The 19725-nt window shown below is 52.5% G+C and overlaps 9 protein-coding genes across 9 annotated transcripts; 5 read left to right on the top strand and 4 right to left on the bottom strand.

The window, feature by feature from the left end:
• Window positions 1-492: 492 nt before the first annotated feature.
• NCS54_00642600 (EthD domain-containing protein) lies at window positions 493-953 on the bottom strand (the record flags this gene model as incomplete). Its single annotated transcript, XM_053151886.1, has 2 exons — window positions 493-753; window positions 807-953. The coding sequence occupies 2 exons, from the start codon at window positions 951-953 to the stop codon at window positions 493-495; spliced, it is 408 nt and encodes a 135-aa protein (XP_053007861.1).
• A 768-nt stretch (window positions 954-1721) lies between these two features.
• NCS54_00642500 (Glucose N-acetyltransferase 1) lies at window positions 1722-2939 on the bottom strand (the record flags this gene model as incomplete). Its single annotated transcript, XM_053151885.1, has 3 exons — window positions 1722-1748; window positions 1799-2394; window positions 2447-2939. The coding sequence occupies 3 exons, from the start codon at window positions 2937-2939 to the stop codon at window positions 1722-1724; spliced, it is 1116 nt and encodes a 371-aa protein (XP_053007860.1).
• Window positions 2940-4299: 1360 nt separating this feature from the next.
• NCS54_00642400 (Peptidase A1 domain-containing protein) lies at window positions 4300-5961 on the top strand (the record flags this gene model as incomplete). Its single annotated transcript, XM_053151884.1, has 1 exon — window positions 4300-5961. One exon carries the CDS (start codon window positions 4300-4302, stop codon window positions 5959-5961), a length of 1662 nt encoding a protein of 553 aa, XP_053007859.1.
• A 398-nt stretch (window positions 5962-6359) lies between these two features.
• NCS54_00642300 (Hypothetical protein) lies at window positions 6360-7193 on the bottom strand (the record flags this gene model as incomplete). The annotated part of the gene is made up of 2 exons (XM_053151883.1): window positions 6360-6771; window positions 6820-7193. The coding sequence occupies 2 exons, from the start codon at window positions 7191-7193 to the stop codon at window positions 6360-6362; spliced, it is 786 nt and encodes a 261-aa protein (XP_053007858.1).
• An 855-nt stretch (window positions 7194-8048) lies between these two features.
• On the top strand, window positions 8049-9770 carry NCS54_00642200 (Hypothetical protein; the record flags this gene model as incomplete). The annotated part of the gene is made up of 1 exon (XM_053151882.1): window positions 8049-9770. The coding sequence occupies one exon, from the start codon at window positions 8049-8051 to the stop codon at window positions 9768-9770; it is 1722 nt and encodes a 573-aa protein (XP_053007857.1).
• Window positions 9771-9902: 132 nt separating this feature from the next.
• NCS54_00642100 (Hypothetical protein) lies at window positions 9903-12044 on the bottom strand (the record flags this gene model as incomplete). Its single annotated transcript, XM_053151881.1, has 1 exon — window positions 9903-12044. One exon carries the CDS (start codon window positions 12042-12044, stop codon window positions 9903-9905), a length of 2142 nt encoding a protein of 713 aa, XP_053007856.1.
• A 1231-nt stretch (window positions 12045-13275) lies between these two features.
• NCS54_00642000 (Fungal-trans domain-containing protein) lies at window positions 13276-15486 on the top strand (the record flags this gene model as incomplete). The annotated part of the gene is made up of 4 exons (XM_053151880.1): window positions 13276-13392; window positions 13449-13552; window positions 13604-14742; window positions 14789-15486. 4 exons carry the CDS (start codon window positions 13276-13278, stop codon window positions 15484-15486), a joined length of 2058 nt encoding a protein of 685 aa, XP_053007855.1.
• Window positions 15487-15924: 438 nt separating this feature from the next.
• On the top strand, window positions 15925-17036 carry NCS54_00641900 (Hypothetical protein; the record flags this gene model as incomplete). The annotated part of the gene is made up of 3 exons (XM_053151879.1): window positions 15925-16152; window positions 16199-16703; window positions 16750-17036. 3 exons carry the CDS (start codon window positions 15925-15927, stop codon window positions 17034-17036), a joined length of 1020 nt encoding a protein of 339 aa, XP_053007854.1.
• A 532-nt stretch (window positions 17037-17568) lies between these two features.
• Window positions 17569-19458, top strand: NCS54_00641800 (Hypothetical protein; the record flags this gene model as incomplete). Its single annotated transcript, XM_053151878.1, has 3 exons — window positions 17569-17633; window positions 17682-17824; window positions 17870-19458. The coding sequence occupies 3 exons, from the start codon at window positions 17569-17571 to the stop codon at window positions 19456-19458; spliced, it is 1797 nt and encodes a 598-aa protein (XP_053007853.1).
• Between the last annotated feature and the right edge of the window lie 267 nt (window positions 19459-19725).

Raw genomic sequence — 19725 nt, 5'->3', positions numbered from 1 at the left:
TGTCTGATATTGGACCGACCTTGTTTCGCCTGGCCTTGAGGTTGGCTCCTTGAGGTAAAGCACTGATTAGTGTCTGTCCGAACAACCAACGCGAGTTAAATGTTCACTTACTGCGAGCTCTCTGGGCAAGCCTGTTCTGGATTCTTTTGCGTTGGCCGCTATCTCTGACTTCGGACCAGTCGTCCTCAGCCCCTAGGATGAATGGTTGCCACTTTTCGGCCATGTTCAATCTTGATCCGTGATATAGAAATGGTATTTGTTGCGTTTGAAGAAACTTGAGGTGGTTTAATGTTTGTAGCATCATCTTCCAAAGGCGCTGACAAATCCATCTCCCTGTTAGTGCTGATGGGATCACACTGGCAAAGCCAAGGCCATGAACAGGCTAAAGTCACTTTTCTATGTCGAACCCCGTGAGTTTTATTATTTCTCTTGAAGAGCTATAATATTTGGTCGCCAAGGCCATGTTAGCCTCAAGAGTCGCGGGTGAATGAACTAGACAAGCAACTTTCCACCCTCGATAACCACATTCTCATCTCCGACCGCAAAGGTGACGGTTGTTGGATCGGCAAACTCGGCGACATCAGCATTCAGAGTTTCCTCATGTGCTGGGTCCTTGAAGAAGCCGACGAGATCATCCATAGTCGGGAAGATGAGGGTGTTGATCCCATCGGCCTGGACAAAATTGAAAAACGGGGCCATCTCAGGTCCAATCTTTTCTTTGAATTCCTCGGCATAGGCATCAAAGACGTGGTGCTACAGTGAAAAGTCAGACCAAGGTCAAGTTTTGTGAAAGGCATCGGGGATACCTGGATGTAGGCTATGCCGTTGTGCTTCTGGATTACTGGGCCGGCCAACGTTCCGTGGCGAGCGAAGCGGCGAGAGAATTCTTCCTGTGCCACGCCCTCCTTTCTCTTTGCGAAGACGGTAGCGCGGTAGACTTTGCTGAAAGCCATTGTTGATTGCCGGAAACTCTTTGTTGTTCTGTTTGCGAAGAGGACTGTGATGCGAGAAAATGAAGCAGATCCAGCTGCTTAAATACCTGAGCTGAAGAAATGACTATCCTGTATATTCATCAGCCAAATGCCATAATTCTTGACCTTGCGGCATTGGGTGACAAGCCTATGAACTGGTTTTGTCAGAAAGTCCGCTCCGCAGTCAGATTGCCCTTGTCAGAAAACCATGGCGTTATAGTTGCAGCAACGATAGTGGTTAGAAGTGGCTGTCAGAAAGCTGACCAATGTCTGAGCGGGACTTGACTAGATAGGAAGTCTGACGCTTTGACAGGCTTACAGGCGCGTGGAAACATTGTAAAAACATGGAAACATTGTGGAAACATTGTAAAAACAAGCGCGATGACGGGTAGTGACGCATGGCGGCTGTGTGGCGTCCTCTTTGCTTTCACAACTGTCAATTCACCGCAGCTTGATATAAACGGAGCCTCATAAGAATGATGTAATCGCTATTGCAGTCTTTTCTATCTTGAGCTGCTCTGATCCCTCTATCCTTAGTCGAGCCTCTTGTGCCCGCCATGATGTAATCGCTGAAATTCATTAAAACCCCAAATCCCTGAGTTGTAACATGAGTAAGATGAACGTGTGCCCTTCATATCCATTCTATACGTGTGTTCGTACACTTCATGATATATATGATCAAATCCCACATAAACCAGAAAATAAAAATGAGCGCTTCATGGGTGTGGTAGCCTTTATCCTGTTGCCTGGCTACAGCTTATCCTCACCGCAGACTTCCTGTGCATGTGTTAGACTCAGAACAGACAATAAACATCGGACAACGTTACCTCTCGCTTCGTTTTAAAATCAGTGTAGAAGGAATTCCATATTATCCTCGCGGTACAGTCCTCAATGCCCTCGGTCGTGTTTTTGCAGTCGGGCTGTATCTTGATGCGAACGTCTTCCGGCGTTGGAAGCCAAGGCTTTGGCAGTGGCCAGTCGGAAAAGTGGACGAGCTTGGCCTCACTATAGGCAGCAGCAGGATCCCAGACCTCGACGTCGGAGCCCAGGTACTTTGAGTGGTTGTCGCCGCGAAATTCTCCCGTAAGCAGATCATAGCGGCGGTGGGGTAGAACGAGGGCGCTCTCGCGGTAGAGGTAGTTGACAATCTCCATGTCGTAGTCGTCGCCTGAGGCGGCTTGGATCTTGTCTTGGATGCGCTTGAACTCGACGTCGGAGGGCTCGATGAGGACGACTTGGGATGAAAGGATCTCCTTGTCGGGCCACAGCCAGTAAGCCCGGGGCATGGCTACTGGGACTGAAGGTAGGAGGAATAGCTCATCCATTGGTTGAAGGAGCATAGAGTCGGAATCGATCGAGAGCACACGGCTGTACTGAGTCTGGTTGAAAGCGAGGAGCTTGGTAAAGGAATCGGCCCAAGTAGCTAGAAGAAAGTGTCAGCAATTGCTACCAGGGAAAGTCAGCAACACACATACAATCCGCATTATCTCTGTGCTGAATGGTAATTGGAACCAGCTTGACGTTGTAGCTGTCGCGAGCCTTGATGAGCAGGCGGGCGTCGCTTGACTCGTCGTCTTCACCCTTGAGCATTCGCGACGGAAACATCATGACCCGGTCGGCTTTGCTGGACAGTCGATGCAGCGACTCGAAGAACATGACCGAGTTGCAGAGGTACTCGCTGTTGGTGACGTATTGCGTGTATGCGAAGCGCGACCAATCGACGTCGCCGCCGGTGTAGGTATAGGTGGACGGGATGCCCTGCGGGAGCCTCTGAGGGAGAGAGTCATGGTTCTGGACGAGGAAGAAGACGAAGAAGATGGTGAGGAGGGCGGCGAGGGCTGTCCATCGGTAGCGCTTTGACGCCATGAAGCGCGATGGTGATAGAGGCGCCGTCGTCTCGGCCGACATGTCGACAGCTTGGCTCAGGTAGCGAGACAGCTGCGAAGAAAGGGACAGCTGCCAGCCCATTCAGAGACTGTATTTGCTCCTCTTGTAGGGCTGAAGAGGGAAACTCGTCAAGATTGTCGAGATGTTTCGGGACCCAGGGGGAAGGGGGGGATGGAGAATGTCTTTGACGAGACTGCGGGGAGAGCTTTCGAATCTACATCTCTTGGTTTTGCGAAAAGAGAGAGGGAAAAGGGTGACCTGAGCCTCAGCCTGGAAATGACAGCCTGGCTAAGGCTGGGGCGGCCGTCTGTCGATTCGTGACAGGGCAAGGGTACCATCCAAGACGGGTCGTGGATCCGCTTCTTCAGGGAGGACCCTGGAATGCCATCAGATGGAATTCATGATTGGCTGACGGGAGAGACATGTCGCCAAGCGCTTGCGGGACACACGCCTCGGGCGCTAAACCCGGCTTCGAGAGACACGAAGCCAATGGGAACTGGAGGAACAGACATCCTTGTCGGCAAGTTTATTTATCGCGTTTCAGACCAGGTCCCCAGCCGCTTCCGCCGAGTGTGGATGTGCTCGCTCAGATGATGTCGTCTTGCACCGCACTTTGCATGAAACATGAAGGAGCTGGATGTCGGGAGGAGCAAGAGAGTTTACATACGTGGCTGTCCATCCTCTTCCACTCTGTTCACCAGCCCATTGCCACTGCTTCAAGATGCTACACCAAGGTCTGTCCTGAGATTGATTCTTGTTACTCAGTGTGACGGTGTTGGTTCCGTCTCTCGATAATCAGGCCCAGTCTGGTTCATGCAGTGGTACTTGCATCTAATTTCCACAATGCCAAGTTACATCCGCAGCGCGTACGCTTCCAATCGCGCTGGCGAGACTGGACAAGGGCTGTAGGCGAGACTCACCTTTCGACCCGTTCCCAAAATACAACACTCGGATCCTCCTCTGGCAAGGCAGAGTTAACCCGCAGCAGATGGGGAATGCGGCTTGATCAAGTACATGTACCTATCTGGCAATGATTCTCGTCGCCTAATGACCCATGATCTTCCACGCCCTGGCAGGTACAGCTACCAGGCTGAAGTACGAGGGATTCCTTTCCATGCATGTTGGTTGTTCTGGTACACTCTAAGTGGGCTGAGCCCAACTTGCGCCTCGACTATAGGCTGAGCAACCTCGACAACCTGGGACACACTCTGCCCATCCTAGGACTTGTTGGTTGAGCATCTTTTTTGCACGCGGTAATGATCTCCCTCCCTTTCTCCTCCCGTGTCGCCTTGGCCCTCTTTCTGTTTCTCCTTTGACCTTGCTCTGCTGCGCAGCTCTTTTGTCTCTGCTGGTTTAATCCAGTTTCTGAAACCCCAACGTTCCATCGTTACTTTCACTCGTTTTTTTATTCTGGAGTTGATACAGGCAGGTTCGTGAGGCCATGGCCTGGACATTCTCAACAGCCCTGGTGGCCTTCATCCTCGCCGCCTCGGCCGAGCGAGTCCCCCGGGAGATCAAATGGGCCGACGGAACTATTGGACCTGATGGTCCCTGGAGGGCCGTGTCGGTTCAGATGGGAGGGGAGACAAACAACATTGGCCTATTCCCTGGTGGTAACTGGGAGACTTGGATGATTGAGGATGACTACTGCGATAAGGGAACCTGCTACGCCTCCAAAGCAGGCACCTACGACGAAGCTTCGGGAATCACGGGCGGTATCCAACTGGACGGCGGTCTCGACGCCTACATGCTCGGTCTGCAACTCGAAGGCGAGCCGGCAAAACGGTACCTGGACGACATGGTTCTGGGCGGCATCACCGAGACAAACGTCAGTCTCGCCCTCTTGAAGAACCAGAGGATCAAGTATCCCGGTGGCCAGAAGGTTCCCTTCTTCGCCGGCTGTCTGAGCATGGGCGGCAACAAGGCCATTAACCAGTCTTTCACTCCAATGGACGGACCTGCTATCAACGGCAGTCTCCCTCCTGGCTGGATGTTTGAGAACGCGTGGACGCCCTCCAACTCTTTCGGTATGCACATCGGATCAGTTCAACCCTCCATGTCCGGATCTCTCTGGTTCGGCGGTTACGATCAAAACCGCATCGTCGGCGAGATTCTCAGCATGAGCGGTGGACCCCGAGACGGCATTACACTCTGGGATGTCGGCATCGAGGTGATCGGCAGCAAGTCGCCCTTCGACTTCAAGTCCAAAGACGACCTCCTCGCCAAGGGAAACTCATCCATCGGAAGCGGACTCAAGGTCCTTATCGACGGCTGCTCGCCGTACCTCTCCCTCCCCAAGTCGACCTGCGATAACATCGCCGCCGAACTCCCAGTGAAGTTTGACGAGAGCCTCGGCCTGTACCTCTGGGATACAAAGTCGGACAAGTACGAGGAGATTGTCACCTCGGCATCGGCCCTGGTGTTTTCTTTCATCTCTGACTCCAACACCGACGCCGTTAAGATCAATGTTCCTTTCATGCACCTCAACCTCACCCTCACCGCGCCGCTCGTCGATACCCCCACACCTTACTTTCCCTGTCACGTCAACGGCAAGGGACAATATGTTTTGGGTCGGGCATTCCTCCAGGATGCCTTTATTGGAGCCAACTGGCACAAGGACTCCAACACATGGTGGCTGGCTCAAGCTCCGGGCCGGACTATCCAGGCCACTAACAACATCATCTCGATCGAAGAGAAGGACAAGACCATCAGCAAGGGCGGCAACGACTGGAAGGCATCCTGGAGCGGCGTATGGGACGACGAAGGAGTACCCGCCAATACGCCTACACCTACACCTACAAAAGAACCATCCAACGCGGTCCCCGAAGACGAGGGCCTGTCGACAGGCGCAAAGGCCGGCATTGGTGTTGGTATTGCCGCAGGTGTCCTGGCCATGGCGGGACTCGGCATCTTCTTCTGGCGCCGTCGCCGACAGCAACAGACTCCCCCTCCCGAGACGTCGCAGGTTGCATATACACCAGCCTCAGAAGCGGCCTACTCCGTGAACGCCGCGAAGTGGCCGCCGAGCGAGCTGCCTCACGAGAGACCTCCCCAGGAGATGCAAGGCACACCGACGACACAACCCAGATACGAGTTGGCCTGATTCCAGGGCCTAGGGTCCATAAGAAAGCAACGTCTGTGTATTTTTGAGATGTTTTATATTAATTCCCTTCAATGGTTGGCCTCGTGCTTGGCTGGAGTGTTTCTCACGATCGCTCTGTCAGCCACCTGTCGCCGACTATCCCCTTTCTACAGAAGCTAGCCCATTCAGTGGTAGAAATAGAGACTGAGTAGCTTCCATTTTACGTTTTGACGGCATGGAATTAAAAGATGGCATTATTAAGCGGGAGTATGAATTGAGATATCATGTTGGGTTTTTATAGTTCTTATGTAGGTAGCAAATAACGATATCCATTAACCGTAACGCCCTCTCCCGTGTCAAACAAAAGTCTATGTCTATCATGCTGTGCCCGAAATAACAAAGGAAAATGTAGAGAAGTTTTAGGCTGCTTGTGGAACAGCGTAGGCAACTCCCTGCTTCTCATCCACATGACCTACTGCCTCATGTCGAAGGGCCTCCTTGAGCTCAGCCTGCCTGTTCAAGAAGCTCAAATACGTCTGCCAACCCACAGCAACGACACCGTGAAACAGAGGCCGGTAATCCAGCGGGAGGAAGGTGAAACTAAAAGCCGTCACGACGGGCCATAGCTTGCACGAGTTGACGATGCTGGTGGGGACCGTGTCCTTGACGCGCTCGACGGTACCCTCGAGGTTCTCGCCCGAGAGGATGGCCTGAGAGCCGAAGAAGAAGGTATTGAAAATTGGTGTAAAGCATACTTGGCTCACTGCGACCTTTGTGGCGATTGAGAGGATGCGCGATGAGTAATTAAAGTTGTGTGAGAGAAAGATGAACCTGGGCATTGTCAGTACAGTATCAACACAAGCAAGACGTGAGGCATACCATTTGTAGTTGGGTATCGCAGCAACAGCACCAATGACGGCATTCCTCGCTGTCCTAGCACCATCATACTCATTCCCGCTGACGTACTGAGCGCTCAAATCGGCAGCAATGTAGATGACAACAGCCGTGATGACCTGCGTCGTGAGCGGCCTCTTTGTCTGCGACCTAGCATATCCCTGCGCCGCAGCCGTCAGAGGACCGAGACGCTGCCATAGAGGCAGAGGCGCAACGGTGCTGGGCACGGGGATGGACTCTTCAGACTTGGCCCCGGAGGGCGGCTTGGACGGCGACGACTGGAGTCGGCGCTGGATCCGGGGGAATCGGCCTGACACGAAATGCCTCCGGAGAGCGGCACGGAGCAGGGGCGTCGCCATAACGATTAAATGTTACTGAGTGTATAGCATTGTAAGAAGTCGGAGGGAGAAGAGGACCCTTAATGAGCGACACCCCCCGGTCTTTGAGCGTTAGATTTGATGCCGAACTCGGGCGTGGGAGATAATTCCGAAAGCTGGCGTCGGTGCTGATCCGGCTTGCGCCATCGGATCTAGAGAATGCAGGTTCGGCTTCAGATTGGCTGGCCGAGACGAGGTGGAGATGTCTAGGGCGGGATTCATCGGCTATCGAGTCGGAGTCAGGGGGCCGAATGAGATTTTTTAATGAGTCAAACGGGAAGGCCTTGCCGGACAATTGAGTTGATAGGTGTGGTTTATACTACAGCTGAAAGAGAAGCTGTGATAAGCTTGGAGCTATCGTGATTGTCCGCTTTGAATCGGACGTGGCTGAAGCTCAACGAGAACTGTTCTCAAAGCATCAATCTGCTTGTCGCACGTCATAGTGGAGGAAATTCGTCAAGGGAGCTCCATGCTCGTGTGACCTCACATGTGTTCAAACACAAACACAAACATACTGCATATTATCCGCATGTACATACTCGTATGAGCCTCAACTCACTGGCCTTTGAGCAAGGGTTCTCGGGTTCAACAAGGAACTCGTGGCTCATGATGGCTGCTTTCCAGCTCACCCATTCGTCAATGGCAGCCACATGGCTCACCTCCCTTGTCCCTGGCTCAATGCGGTAGCTGATGATCGCGGTAAGTCCCATGTCTGGCATGGCGCATTTGGGAAAATGTCCATGTGCCCTCATAAACTAGACATTCCCTTAGCTGAACTTCTCCTCTTGTTTCTCTTGAGCGATCTCAATTGCTGTAGGATCGTGACGGCAATTCAACATGCCACAGCGCGATGCGTCGACTTCTTCGTCGGAAATGGACGGTACTTGGGTCAATCTAGCAACAAGGACAAAGATGAAGGAGGATGTGGAATCTATGGCTGATCGCGTGAGACGAGTGCGATCTGACCTGAGAGATCTTCGCAATTACTACAACATCAAGATATCTGAAAGGCGTCACAAACGACTGGGCCAATTCTATAAGAATGAATTGGACGATCTCTTCCAGGTGCCCTTCCAAGATCTTGGCCAACAAGGTAGAGTCGACTTTCTCCTCCTGCGAAACTACCTCAAGCGAGGACAGCGACAGCTCAATCTGGACCAAACAGCACAAGAAGCAGCAATGCCTTTGTTACCTTTCGCGTCGATCATCGTATCATTATGCGAGTCGAGACAAGACATCAAGCCGATGGAGGCAGAAAAGGCTGCTGAGTTACTGAACAAAGTGACAGTTGAAACATCAAATGTCCAACACCAAGTGGAGGAGGGCAAAATAAAAGTCAGCAAGCAGATTGCGCACAAAACTGTTCAAATTGTGGCCGAATTGCGAAAACATCTGCACGAGTTTCTGAGCTTCTACACTACGTACGATCCCATGTTTGACTGGTGGGCCACCACACCCTGGCGAGAAGCGAATACCGCCTTGCAGCACTATCAGTCTGTGATACAGAGCAGACTCGTCGGAGTACGGCACGATGGCCATGATGAGATCTTTGGGGAACCGATCGGCAGGGACGGACTGCTTGTGGAATTGGAAGCCGAGATGATTCCATATACACCCGAGGAACTTATCGATATCGCCAAAGAGCAGTACAGATGGTGCGAAGCGCAAATGAAGCAAGCATCAAAAGAAATCGGGTTTGGTGATGACTGGAAGAAGGCCCTCGAACACGTCAAAACAAAGTCTGTTCCTCCTGGCGAACAAACCCAACTCGTTCTACAACTCGCTCGCGAAGGCACATCTTTCGTTCGAGAACATGACCTCGTTACCGTGCCTGAAATCGCCGACGAGACATATCGAATGTTTATGATGTCTCCAGATCGTCAAAAGGAATCCCCATTCTTTCTTGGTGGTCCTTCGATACTCGTCGCTTCCCCGACGGCTGACATGTCCCATGAGCTTAAGAAGATGGTCATGAGAGGAAACAACAAACACTTTTCTCGTGCCACGGCTTTTCACGAACTCATACCCGGACATAGGCTGCAGTTATTCATGGGTGAAAGACATCATAGTCACCGACAGATGTTTACGACCTCCTTCTTTGTTGAGGGCTGGGCCATGTACTGGGAGATGGTGTTTTGGGAGATGGGCAATTTCTTCATCTCACCCGAGGACCGCATCGGCACATTATTCTGGCGCATGCATCGCTGTGCCCGTATAATCTTCTCTCTCAAGTTTCACCTCGGCGAGATGACGCCTCAAGAATGTATCGATCTTTTGGTCGATTGGGTGGGTCATGAGCCGTCAAACGCTGAAGCTGAGGTGAGGCGGTCCTTTAACGGGGACTATTCGCCTCTGTATCAGGTGGGATACATGATCGGGGCGATGCAGATGATGAAATTGAGGAAAGAGGTGTTGAGCGCGAGAAAGTACAGCGAGAAGGAGTTTCACGATTGCGTCTTGAGGGCGAATACGATGCCTATCGAGCTACTACGGGCCTTACTACTTGGACTGGATCTGGCGCCAGATTACAAGGCTGGATGGAGGTTTTACTCTTCATGAAGTACCGATCTTAGGTAAATATACCCAGTTACTTCAGAATTAATGACATTAATATCATGGTACAAAGAAAAAGCTAATGTTGAATGAAAGTCCCCAAACGCCCCATCCATGCCAAAATGCCCATGTCGTGTCTTAAAACAACAACTCCTCATCCTCATCCAAAAGCCCCATCCCGCTATCCTGTCCCCTACTCATCTTCTTCTTACTCGTCCTTCGAGCCAAACCACCAGGAAAGTACGAGCCCCGGCTCACAGCCGTCCTCGACGAACTGGCTGAACCCTGTGTGGTCTCCGCCTGCGTCTTGCTGGGTGTCTTGAGGAACTCTTGGCTCATCTGGACGACCCGTTGCAGCTCCTCCTTCATCGAGTCGATTACCGCGCTGGCTTTTTCTCGGTCTTGTTCCATTTGCGTCTTTAGGGTGCCGTTTTCGACGCGGAGGCTGCAGATGGTTGCGTGTGCTGTGCGCAGGGCTTCATTGACCTTGTCAATCTCCCCGCGGTACTTCATCACGTTTGCATCGCCAGCTGCAAGGGCAGCGCCGTGTCTCCTGTTCAGCTCCGAAATATCCTTCATCTTGGACTCTTGGAGCTCGACCATTTGCTTCTGCAGATCCGCAGACCGCTGCAGGGCGTCTGTCAGCTTGGCCTCCAGCTCAGCGATGTTGTCCTCCTTCTTAGTCAGGACCTTGCGCTTCACCTCAAGCTGGACACTATGCTCCTCCTCAGCATCGTGAGCCTCTCGCTCCATTCGCTGCACAAGATCCTCAAGCTCAGAGATATCCCGGATGTACCCATCCACGGCACCCTTGAGCCTCTGGTTGGCGACCTCGAGCTCGCGTATCCGCGCAATCTTGTCGCTCATGAGCTTTTCCGCCTTGCCCATCTCTGCCTTGAGGCCGTCCATAACGGTGACCCGTGCGTCGAGCTGTTTTCGCAGCGACGACTCGATCTCGTGGTACTCGTCGATGGCGTCTTCGTCTTCCTTGGCTTTCTTGGCCATTTCGCGGAGACGGGTGAGGAGGAGGTCTAGAACCTCTGCGCCGTGGGATGAGAGTGGTAGTGTGATCTCTCCCGGGGTGAGATACTCCAACTCTAGACGAGCAGCTCGGAAACCTGATGCGAGGGACGTCATCATGTCGCTGGCGTCATCGCCAGAGAATCCGAGTTTGGTGATTGAGGATGTGAGCTGGGTCAAGGCGCATGCCCTGTCGGACATGGTCTGGAGCATCATCTCAATCTGGGCTTCAAGACCTTCAATGGCGGGTGATGTGCTGTCACCTTCTGTGGAAGGCGTGAATTCGGAGAGCTTCTCGCTGAGTCGGCCACCAAGCGCTTTATATGAATTGAGAGTCTCTGTCAACTTGGCGACCTCAAGTTGCAGAGTGGATATCTCTCCTTCGAGTCGTTCCTGGTTGGGATCAGGCAATGTTGCTTGAACGCCAGCTTGAACGCCAATGTTGGTGTTCAAAGCCGGCAGTGTTGGGAAAAGCGGTGATCCAGGAATCGTAGGACTTGTCGCGGGGGGCGTCATGAATGAATCTCTTGCCGAATCTCTCGCCCTCTGCGGAGTGCTGCAGACAAACTGGGCCATCGTCTCCTCACCAAAGTCCTCATCGTCGAGCGCCATGTCCATACAATCTCCGGGGAACTGATCCCTCGCCGCGAGGGTCCAATTGTACCCGCGGCTCTGGTTCGCGTTGCTAGATCGCTTCTTCAGCTCGCTTTGAAGATCCTGGATCTGCTTCTCCAGATCCCATATCCGGTCGGTGTCGAGGACGATGGTGGCATTCTGCAGCTCGTAGATCTCTCGGTCCCGGGCCTTGAGCTCGTTCTTGAGCTTTTCGATCTCGGCCTTGGACTCCTTTGCTCTTCGTCGCTTCTCTTGTTGTATTGTGTTCATCTCTTCACTCAAGCCATTGCGGCGGATGCGGCGTTGAACACGGCCATCGAGGACTTGGCGGAGAGACAGAAAAGTCACCTCTCCGCTCTGAGGAAGGCCAGGATTCTTTGGCTCAAGTCTGCTAGGTGTACTTTGCACGGGTGCAGAAGAGTGACGACGACGTTTTGGTGTAGAAACAGATACACGGCCGACCATTGGGGTCAATCCGCTGGATGCTGAGAGTCCCGGATCCGAGAAGCGGACCCGCCTCTTGCTGCTCCTCCGAGGGGTTTTGGCAGAGGTTCTTGGAGAGGAGGGTACATCGGCCATTGGCTCAGGCTTGATGCTGCTGCGCCGTGGGCGCCTCACGGCAATCGGGAGATTGAGGTCTTCCATAGCTGACTAGGATGTGGTAGACAATTAAAGCCCACCAGAATGGATACAGGCCGCCTGCAACAAAGAGGATAACAGTTGGTCCACAAAGAAGGCAGATGAGCCTGGCAACAAAGGACCAGCAGGATATTGTATTTAAACAAACATTCACAACAACCAACGTAAACACAGCGTGTCTTGCTTGACCTCCAGGCAGACCCGACCCCTCGGCCCAATGTTTATGTTGTTGCCAATCACGGCTAGCGTCCGTCCGGGAGACGGCCGGCCCCACCACCCCGCGATTCACCACAGCCAACCGAATCTGCGAGTTCAAGGGTCTCTCAAAACGGCCGCCCTTGAAGCTCGAGCCTCCCAGTGGGAATGGACGGTGTAGTGGGGCAGAAGGTCGCACGAGAAGGGAGCGTGAATTTGGATTGTTGTTTTTGGTGCGAAGGTCGCGTTGAGGGGACGGGTCGGATTCACGGCCGGGGGATCGTGTTGTGCTGTTTGTTGTGTTAGGGTCCCACTGCGTTTGTAGACGGGATATTGAAGGGGCAACCGGGAGGGATGGTGGAGGTGGTGTCATGATGTTGTTGATACTGTTGCTTATCGTTTTGCTTCATCTTGGGCTGCAGAGAGCTTTGTGATGCTCATGATGAAGCTGATTTTCATCTCACTCCCCCAAAATAGCACCTACAGAACCGAGCACAGCATGCAACGTCATACTCTCGGCAATCAAAACATTCACGGCCAAGAACTCAAGTCAATAAAATCCAGGTCCACAAAACCATGAGCAGCCAGGGGTTCTTTAGCGATCTCTAGGCAGTTCCAGCGGAGCTCTCAGCAGGCACCTACTCAGTGGAGACCTCAAATGAAGCAATCCAAACATCCAAACCCGCAGTCATGATGTTGACCTCTGCACATGCTTATCATAAAATTAATCGGCTCCGTGATACGATATGCATCTCAGTCGCATGATCAAACACTCTCTACTTCGGTTCCTCGGCTGTCCGGTAACTGCGGCATGTTGGACCACTTCAAATAAACCCTCACCGAGATGACTAAGCCACTTGCACCAAGCTTCCCTCACCGACGAGGGTCTCCGTCCCGCCTTCACCTTGGGAAATTCCACGACTCATCACTCACCGTTTCGCCAAACATCTCCACTCCACCATCTGCAACTGACCCTTGCGACCACCACCAAGTGAGGCTCATCGCACCAGCCTCAGAAAGTCTCCCATGGTGAACACCTGCGATGCCCCAGCCATCGTCGAAGCAGGTCAAGTTTGTGGCCTCGGATCCCAACCGCGGGGGGCTCCCCGTCAAGCGCAAGCAGGTCCAGCACGCCTGTGCCGCGTGTCGACGAAAAAAGGTCAGCTTGTGACGCCCTGATGACTCGATAGCATGTCTGACTGTTTTTTTATGTAGAGGCGATGCATTCACGCTGAGGATTCACGCGACGATTCTCCTGTGGCTGCGACGGCTGTCGCCGGACCAGAGGATCAGGACGAGACATCTCCATCCCGGTCATCGTGAGTGGGCCTTGACACTTGATATGTCTCTCCATGCTGATCACCTTATAGATCCGTTCCGTTGGCCTTGACAGGATCAACGCAGACTCACTCTAGTGCTCTACCCGAGCAAAATGGTACCAGCAACAACAACAGAGCCTCGTTTCAGTATGGCGACTCAGCAGGGCCCGTCGCGACGCCTTCAAGGCGAGAGTCAGCCAGCATGACGCCAAAGCCTCAGTCATCTTCGCGATTCGTTGGTGATCTGAACCCAGAGGGCATGTTTGTGGAGGCGACAGGTTCAGCATCAGTCCGTGAGACTTCGCAAAAGGGCGATGTCGGTATCTGGCTTTCGTCCACGGTCGGCGGACCAGGCCAGGCATCTCAGTTCATCACGTCACGACCTCCACCGATCATGGACCAGTTCTTGCTTCCCTTTGTCCGAGAGCACTGTCTGTCATGTCTCCCTCCGGAGAAGGAGTATCGCAAATTGAAACGGTTGTTTCTCCAGAAGATTCATCCCATCTTTCCCATCATCCCGGAGATGGCATTGGAGGGCCCCTCTGATGAGCCCACTACCATCGTTCTACGACAACTGGTCTGTCTGGCAGCCTCCACCGATCCCTCCGTGTCTCGCTATCTTCGACTCAAGAATCGGGGTGATGAGATTTTGACGTGCCAAGACTTTTTGCAGTCCATCTCTTCGGCAGTGCGGGCTATTCTTGAAACCAGCATCATCACCGACCGTGTCCTTCACATCAGGGCTCTCGTCATACTATCCCTCTATACGCAACCAAGCAGCTCTGAGGAAGCTGATCTCCCAGCACAACTTGGCGGGCGAGCCATCCACCATATCCAAACCCTCGGCCTACACCTGCTTAGATACGACGCGCCAAACTGCGAGGAGCTCGAGACGTTGTTTTGCGCCGTCTGGGCTGTCGACAGGATCAACGCTGCGGCTTACGGAAGACCATGCCTGATGCATGAACGAGATATTGGTGCGAATCTCGATGGATGTATTAAGAAGCGCCCACCATGCTTTCGACTCCTCCTATCTGTGGTGCAGTGGCTCGACCAGGTCATTGAGCTCTACCGCCCAGGACCAAGTGCTGAGGCGTCTGGTCTTGACAAGGTCGCCTACATTGATCTTCCTGTGCTCGAGGCCATGATTGTGAATGCCGACGCTCTCAAAGTTCCGGGTTCATTGATTGGTTAGTATGACTTCTTCTCTGGCTGCGTATATGCTAACGTGTACAGCCACCATCGAGACTTTCTACCACGCGGTTATCATCCTATCGTGTCGACTCCCTCGACCAGGCACTCTCACAGCAGCTTCAACTCTTCCTCCGCCATCAGCTAATGCCCGCCGCTCCCTCGCAGCTGAGCGGATCGCATATGCCGTGTTACGTGATCATCTCAGTCCTATGCCATTCGTTCCCTATGCTGTTTGTCTAGCACTCAGTGTCGAGTATCGCAAGATGAGACATAGCCGCCTACCAATGTTTCGAGCTCGAGCAATGCATTCTTTCCGGCGAAACTGTGAAATGTTGAGAAAGTTTGGTGACTACTTCTGGAGCGCTAATGTCGTCGCTGGTCTTGGCGAGAGAGTACTGAAAGAGATGGAGCGTGCCGCGACAACTCTCACCAAGGACTCGACACCACCACCTCCTCCAGGAGAAACACCAAGCTCAGCTCCGTCTTCGAACTCACAGCCAAACTCTGTCCCAAGACAACCTGAATCCACGGTCCCGGTGGCTAATCCGACCATGATCAACTCTGTGCCGAGCGTCGAGCAGCCGGTCGACTTTTCACTCATAGATGCCATCTCGGGGCAGGATGTTTTTGGACATATCGATCCCAATTTCAACCTCAACGCTGTCGAAGATGCGCTCGAAGCCAACCTGGACATTGCTCTTCCATTCAACTGGGGAGATTGGGGACAGTATGCTACCTGATCAGTGCCTCTACGATCCACACATGACAGATATATCATTAACCCATATCACACTCTGGCCGCAAATATTGCGCATTCGAGACATTTTTGCGACGCCATATTGAAGGCCTATGCGTTTTGTCCACATTCAGACCCAGTCGGCAACATTTCGGGAACATAAGTTACATGAGGCCATGATACAAAGCCACCTCGGCGACCGAGCACGGCAGATGGACGAACGGAATTCCGCCCTTTCCGCACCTCGCAAAAGCGATCCATTTTCATGAGGGTCAGGTTGTGAGTCGAACCACAAGCGCAGGTTGACACTCAATAGAGGTGAGACCGTCAGCATTGGCGCTCCGCGTCCGCGGACAGCGAACATGTGTATAAAGAGGCTTACATGGCCTCTAAAACTGTATCAACTTCTCCATCTTCATTTATCTTACTGTCAGATACCACAATGGCGTACCCTTCTTTGGTCGAAGTCGACAATATCGAAATCGTCGTTCTGGTCAACGATGAGATCGACTACATCTCACCCAGTCCGAATTCCCACGTCAAGCACACTCAGTCGTTCCGTGGCGCGCCTGTCGATGTGCTTCCAGATCCAGCGGCTAGAGGCGGTGCAAAGGCGGAGTTTCCGATGAGGAACCTCTGTTGTGGCGCACTTGGCCTTTCGCTGCTCATTGTGAGAATATCAAGTGAAGTATCTCAGCTCATAGCTGACTTTCTAGACTGTTACCAAGGATGGGAAAAGCCACAGCTTGCTGTTCGACAGTGGACCAGAGGGCGATATTTTTGAGAGAAATGCCAAGCGACTTCGACTCGACATGAGCAAGGTTGAAGTTATGACTCTGTCTCATTGGCATCGCGATCATTCTGGCGGCATGGTCTCTGCCATCAAACTCGTTAACGAAGGGAAAGCGGATGGCGAAAGAGTCACGGTTGTCGTCCCTCCCAATCGTCCCGCCCACCGAGGCAACGGTGGGGGTCCGCACATCTTGTCGCTTGAAGCAGACCCTACTCTGGAGGAACTTGAGAACGCAGGCGGCAAAGTCGAGTCCAATACTCAGCCGCAGACGGTGCTGGACGACATGTTTTTGATCTCGAGCGAAATTCCTCGACAGACGGACTATGAGCTTGGAGTCCGGGGTGGTATCCGCTATGAGCCTGAGACCAACACGTGGGAAAAGGACGAACTCATCATGGATGAACGGTTTGTCATGTGCAAGATCAAAGGTATGCATCATGTTGCATTTGAAACGGCAATGCTAACAAGCCATAGACAAGGGACTTGTCGTCTTCACCGGCTGCAGCCACGCCGGTCTTATCAATGTTGCCAGGCACGCCAAAGAGCTTGACAACAGCCCCATTCACGCGGTTGTCGGTGGCTACCATCTGGCAGACGCCACCCCAGAAAAGATGAAGAAGAGTATCGAGGACCTCAAGGCGCTCAAGCCCACGGTACTTATGCCAGGTCACTGCACGGGATGGAGGTTCAAGGGACTCATTGAGAAGGAAATGCCGGGCCAGATGGCACCTGTTTTTGGCGGAACCAAGTACCACCTTTGACGAGTAGGAGCTGGGTCTCGGTGACGAGGCCGGTCATTACTATTCGTCAGTTTGTTTATTTCAGTCTATTCTCTCAAGTGGTCCCAGCATCGTGACCTCATTTCCAGCAGCCACGAGCGTTTCAACAGCCTGTCTTACGTGCCATTGATCTACTGGTCCCCTCGTAGTTCGTTTTGCAATGCAAAATACGCCTGAGACGGAGGAATAATCGCGTGGTGCTGACCCCCAGCACCGGCGGATCGTCGCCTAGCAAATCACGCTTCATGGACTGCGCCTCGACCTCCCAAGATTTTGCCTATTTGGGAAATGAACATCCACCAAAGACGCCTTGCGACGATTCAGCGGGACATGGATTTACCCGCGCCTCAATTAATCCGACATGAAGATTTGATTGATGGTTGGATTTTGCCCAATTGAGGAATCTTAGCGGTTACGGGCTGGCGATTGCGATTGTGGGTGGGAGACTTATAATTCGTGATGGTGCCCTTGGCGTTGGAGTAGATGCATTGGTTTTTATCTTGCCGGATTCAGAATGTTTGTTTACTTGGGAACTAGTGAGGATTCTTGGGCTGTCGGGAATGATTACTTTTCCGTGGCGTGAGTGGAAGTATCTGTTGATGGATGATGATGGCTAACGGTTTATAGTAAGAATCTTCCTGATCCTCTTCAGCAGATATGGGATCGTCTGGGGAATGCATGTGGCCATGCTAACAAGGTCGGCACCTTGATATCATGGGTGTCTACGGCATCTGATGGGACGTTTGCCATCATGACCAAGGGAGGCGAACGTGAGTACAGCCCCTAGAGTACCTTGACTAGACTTACACGCATAGTTCTATCAAATCGCCAAGATTTACTCGCAGCAGCTCAACCTGCAACATCAGTCGAACACATCGCCTTTTCCCCTCTAGGCGGCTGGTTCATCCGTTTCAACGACGGAACAGTCCAGGTATCTCACTCAAGCGGCTTCAACAACACCTTTCACCGTCTCGTCTTGCAATATCTCGACCTGAGCTGCCAGACACGGCAGTATTCGCCAATCCGCGATGTTTTCTTTGGAGCTCAAGAAGCTGTCATTGTCCGGACTAATCGAGAATTGTTATCTACTATGTTGTCGCAGTCGCTGCAGACGAGTTTGCAGGCTTTGACGAATGGGGAGTTGAAGAATGCTGGGTTTGTGTTGGGGAGGAATACTGTTCTCTGCCCTTGCAACCCTGATCAGTATTTCCTCGAAGCGGTTTCAGGAACACGGTCGAAGCATTTGTATCAGATGTTGGCTACTAAACTTCCTGATCAGTTGGTGATCATGGCCATGGAGAAGCAGTCACCGTCTGATGATGTGCTCAACTCATTCATTCACGGACCATTCAGCAACAGATTGTCTGTTTCGAGCTCGATTCCACCGTCTCAGCCTCAACATCGGCCGAGTTCTTTTTCTGGACTTTCTCCCCCGTCGGCTAATGATCGTTCAAACCATCGACATACCATTTCTTACACTGCGCCTCCAAACAATAGACCATGGAACGGCGCACCACAACAAGTCACCTATCCCCAAGCAGCATTGGGTTCTGCTCGTCAGGACATTCCTCCAGCAGCAAGACAACGCTACGAAACTATCTTTGCCAACGAAGCTCGTGGCAAACCCTACCTCAACGGAATGGAAGCAGCGGGAGTGTTTATGACGAGCGGGCTATCCAGGGCTGATCTCGCAGGTATCTGGGATGAAGCTGATCGAGACCGGAATGGACAGTTTGACAGGGAAGAGTTTGTGCAGGCCATGTGGAGGATCGAGTTGCAGACTGGAAGAGTTTCACCTCCACAACCACCTAGGCCGTGGAATGGACAAGCTCCTATGCCGTTGCAGCAATATCAGCCTCCTCCTGCAGCTCCGGCTTACAACTATCCTCCAGCTGCGCCCTACCAGCCACTCCCCCCAGTCCAACAGCCCTCATACGTCCAGCCGAGCCAACCCCAAGGTCTCCAAACCATCGAAATCCTTGTCGCGATCCGCTGCAAAACCTGTGGCAAAGGCCTCGCACCCTCAGACACAGTCTACCGCTCCGCAACACAACACACCATCGACTACTTCTGCCCAACGTGCCACCGTCCTCCCACAGCAACACAAGTCCTCCTCGCAGCAGGCGAAGACCTCCCGCAGCGTAAACGCTCGTCAATGGGCTGCAGCGGATGCTGGAAGGACATTAAAAAGGGCAAGATGGTATGGCACTGCAATAAATGCTGGGACAAAGATCTTTGTCAGAAGTGTTGGGGGAAGACCAAGAAGCAGTGTAAACATGCTGCTACTGGGCAGGTTGCCATGATGAGGGTTGGGAAGGGGGGGTCAGGCGGTGATGAAGACGACGATGAGCTTATCGCGGATGTGATTGATGGAGTTGTAAGTATTGCCACGGGAGGGTTGTAGGTGCTTTCAACGCTTGTAGAGTAGGATTTAGGCATTGTTGGCCAGTTTCAATTCGTGTCTTGACAGTAAAGAGTCCGTTTTTGTTACCAACGCCATATCAACCTTTGCCCATCTGCCCATTCGCAGTGTTTATCCATCCACCTTTAACCCTTCTCTTCCCATTGTCGACCATCGACAATTCAAGCAAGCCTTTCTCCATCGCATTCCGAGAGTAGAGTATAATTGGGTATCATATCATCGTTAAAAAAAAGAAAGCAAAAAGTAGCC

Source organism: Fusarium falciforme, chromosome 5 (genome assembly GCF_026873545.1).
Source record: "Fusarium falciforme chromosome 5, complete sequence".
Lineage (NCBI taxonomy): Eukaryota > Fungi > Ascomycota > Sordariomycetes > Hypocreales > Nectriaceae > Fusarium > Fusarium falciforme.
This window is presented reverse-complemented; position numbering and strand designations above follow the sequence as displayed.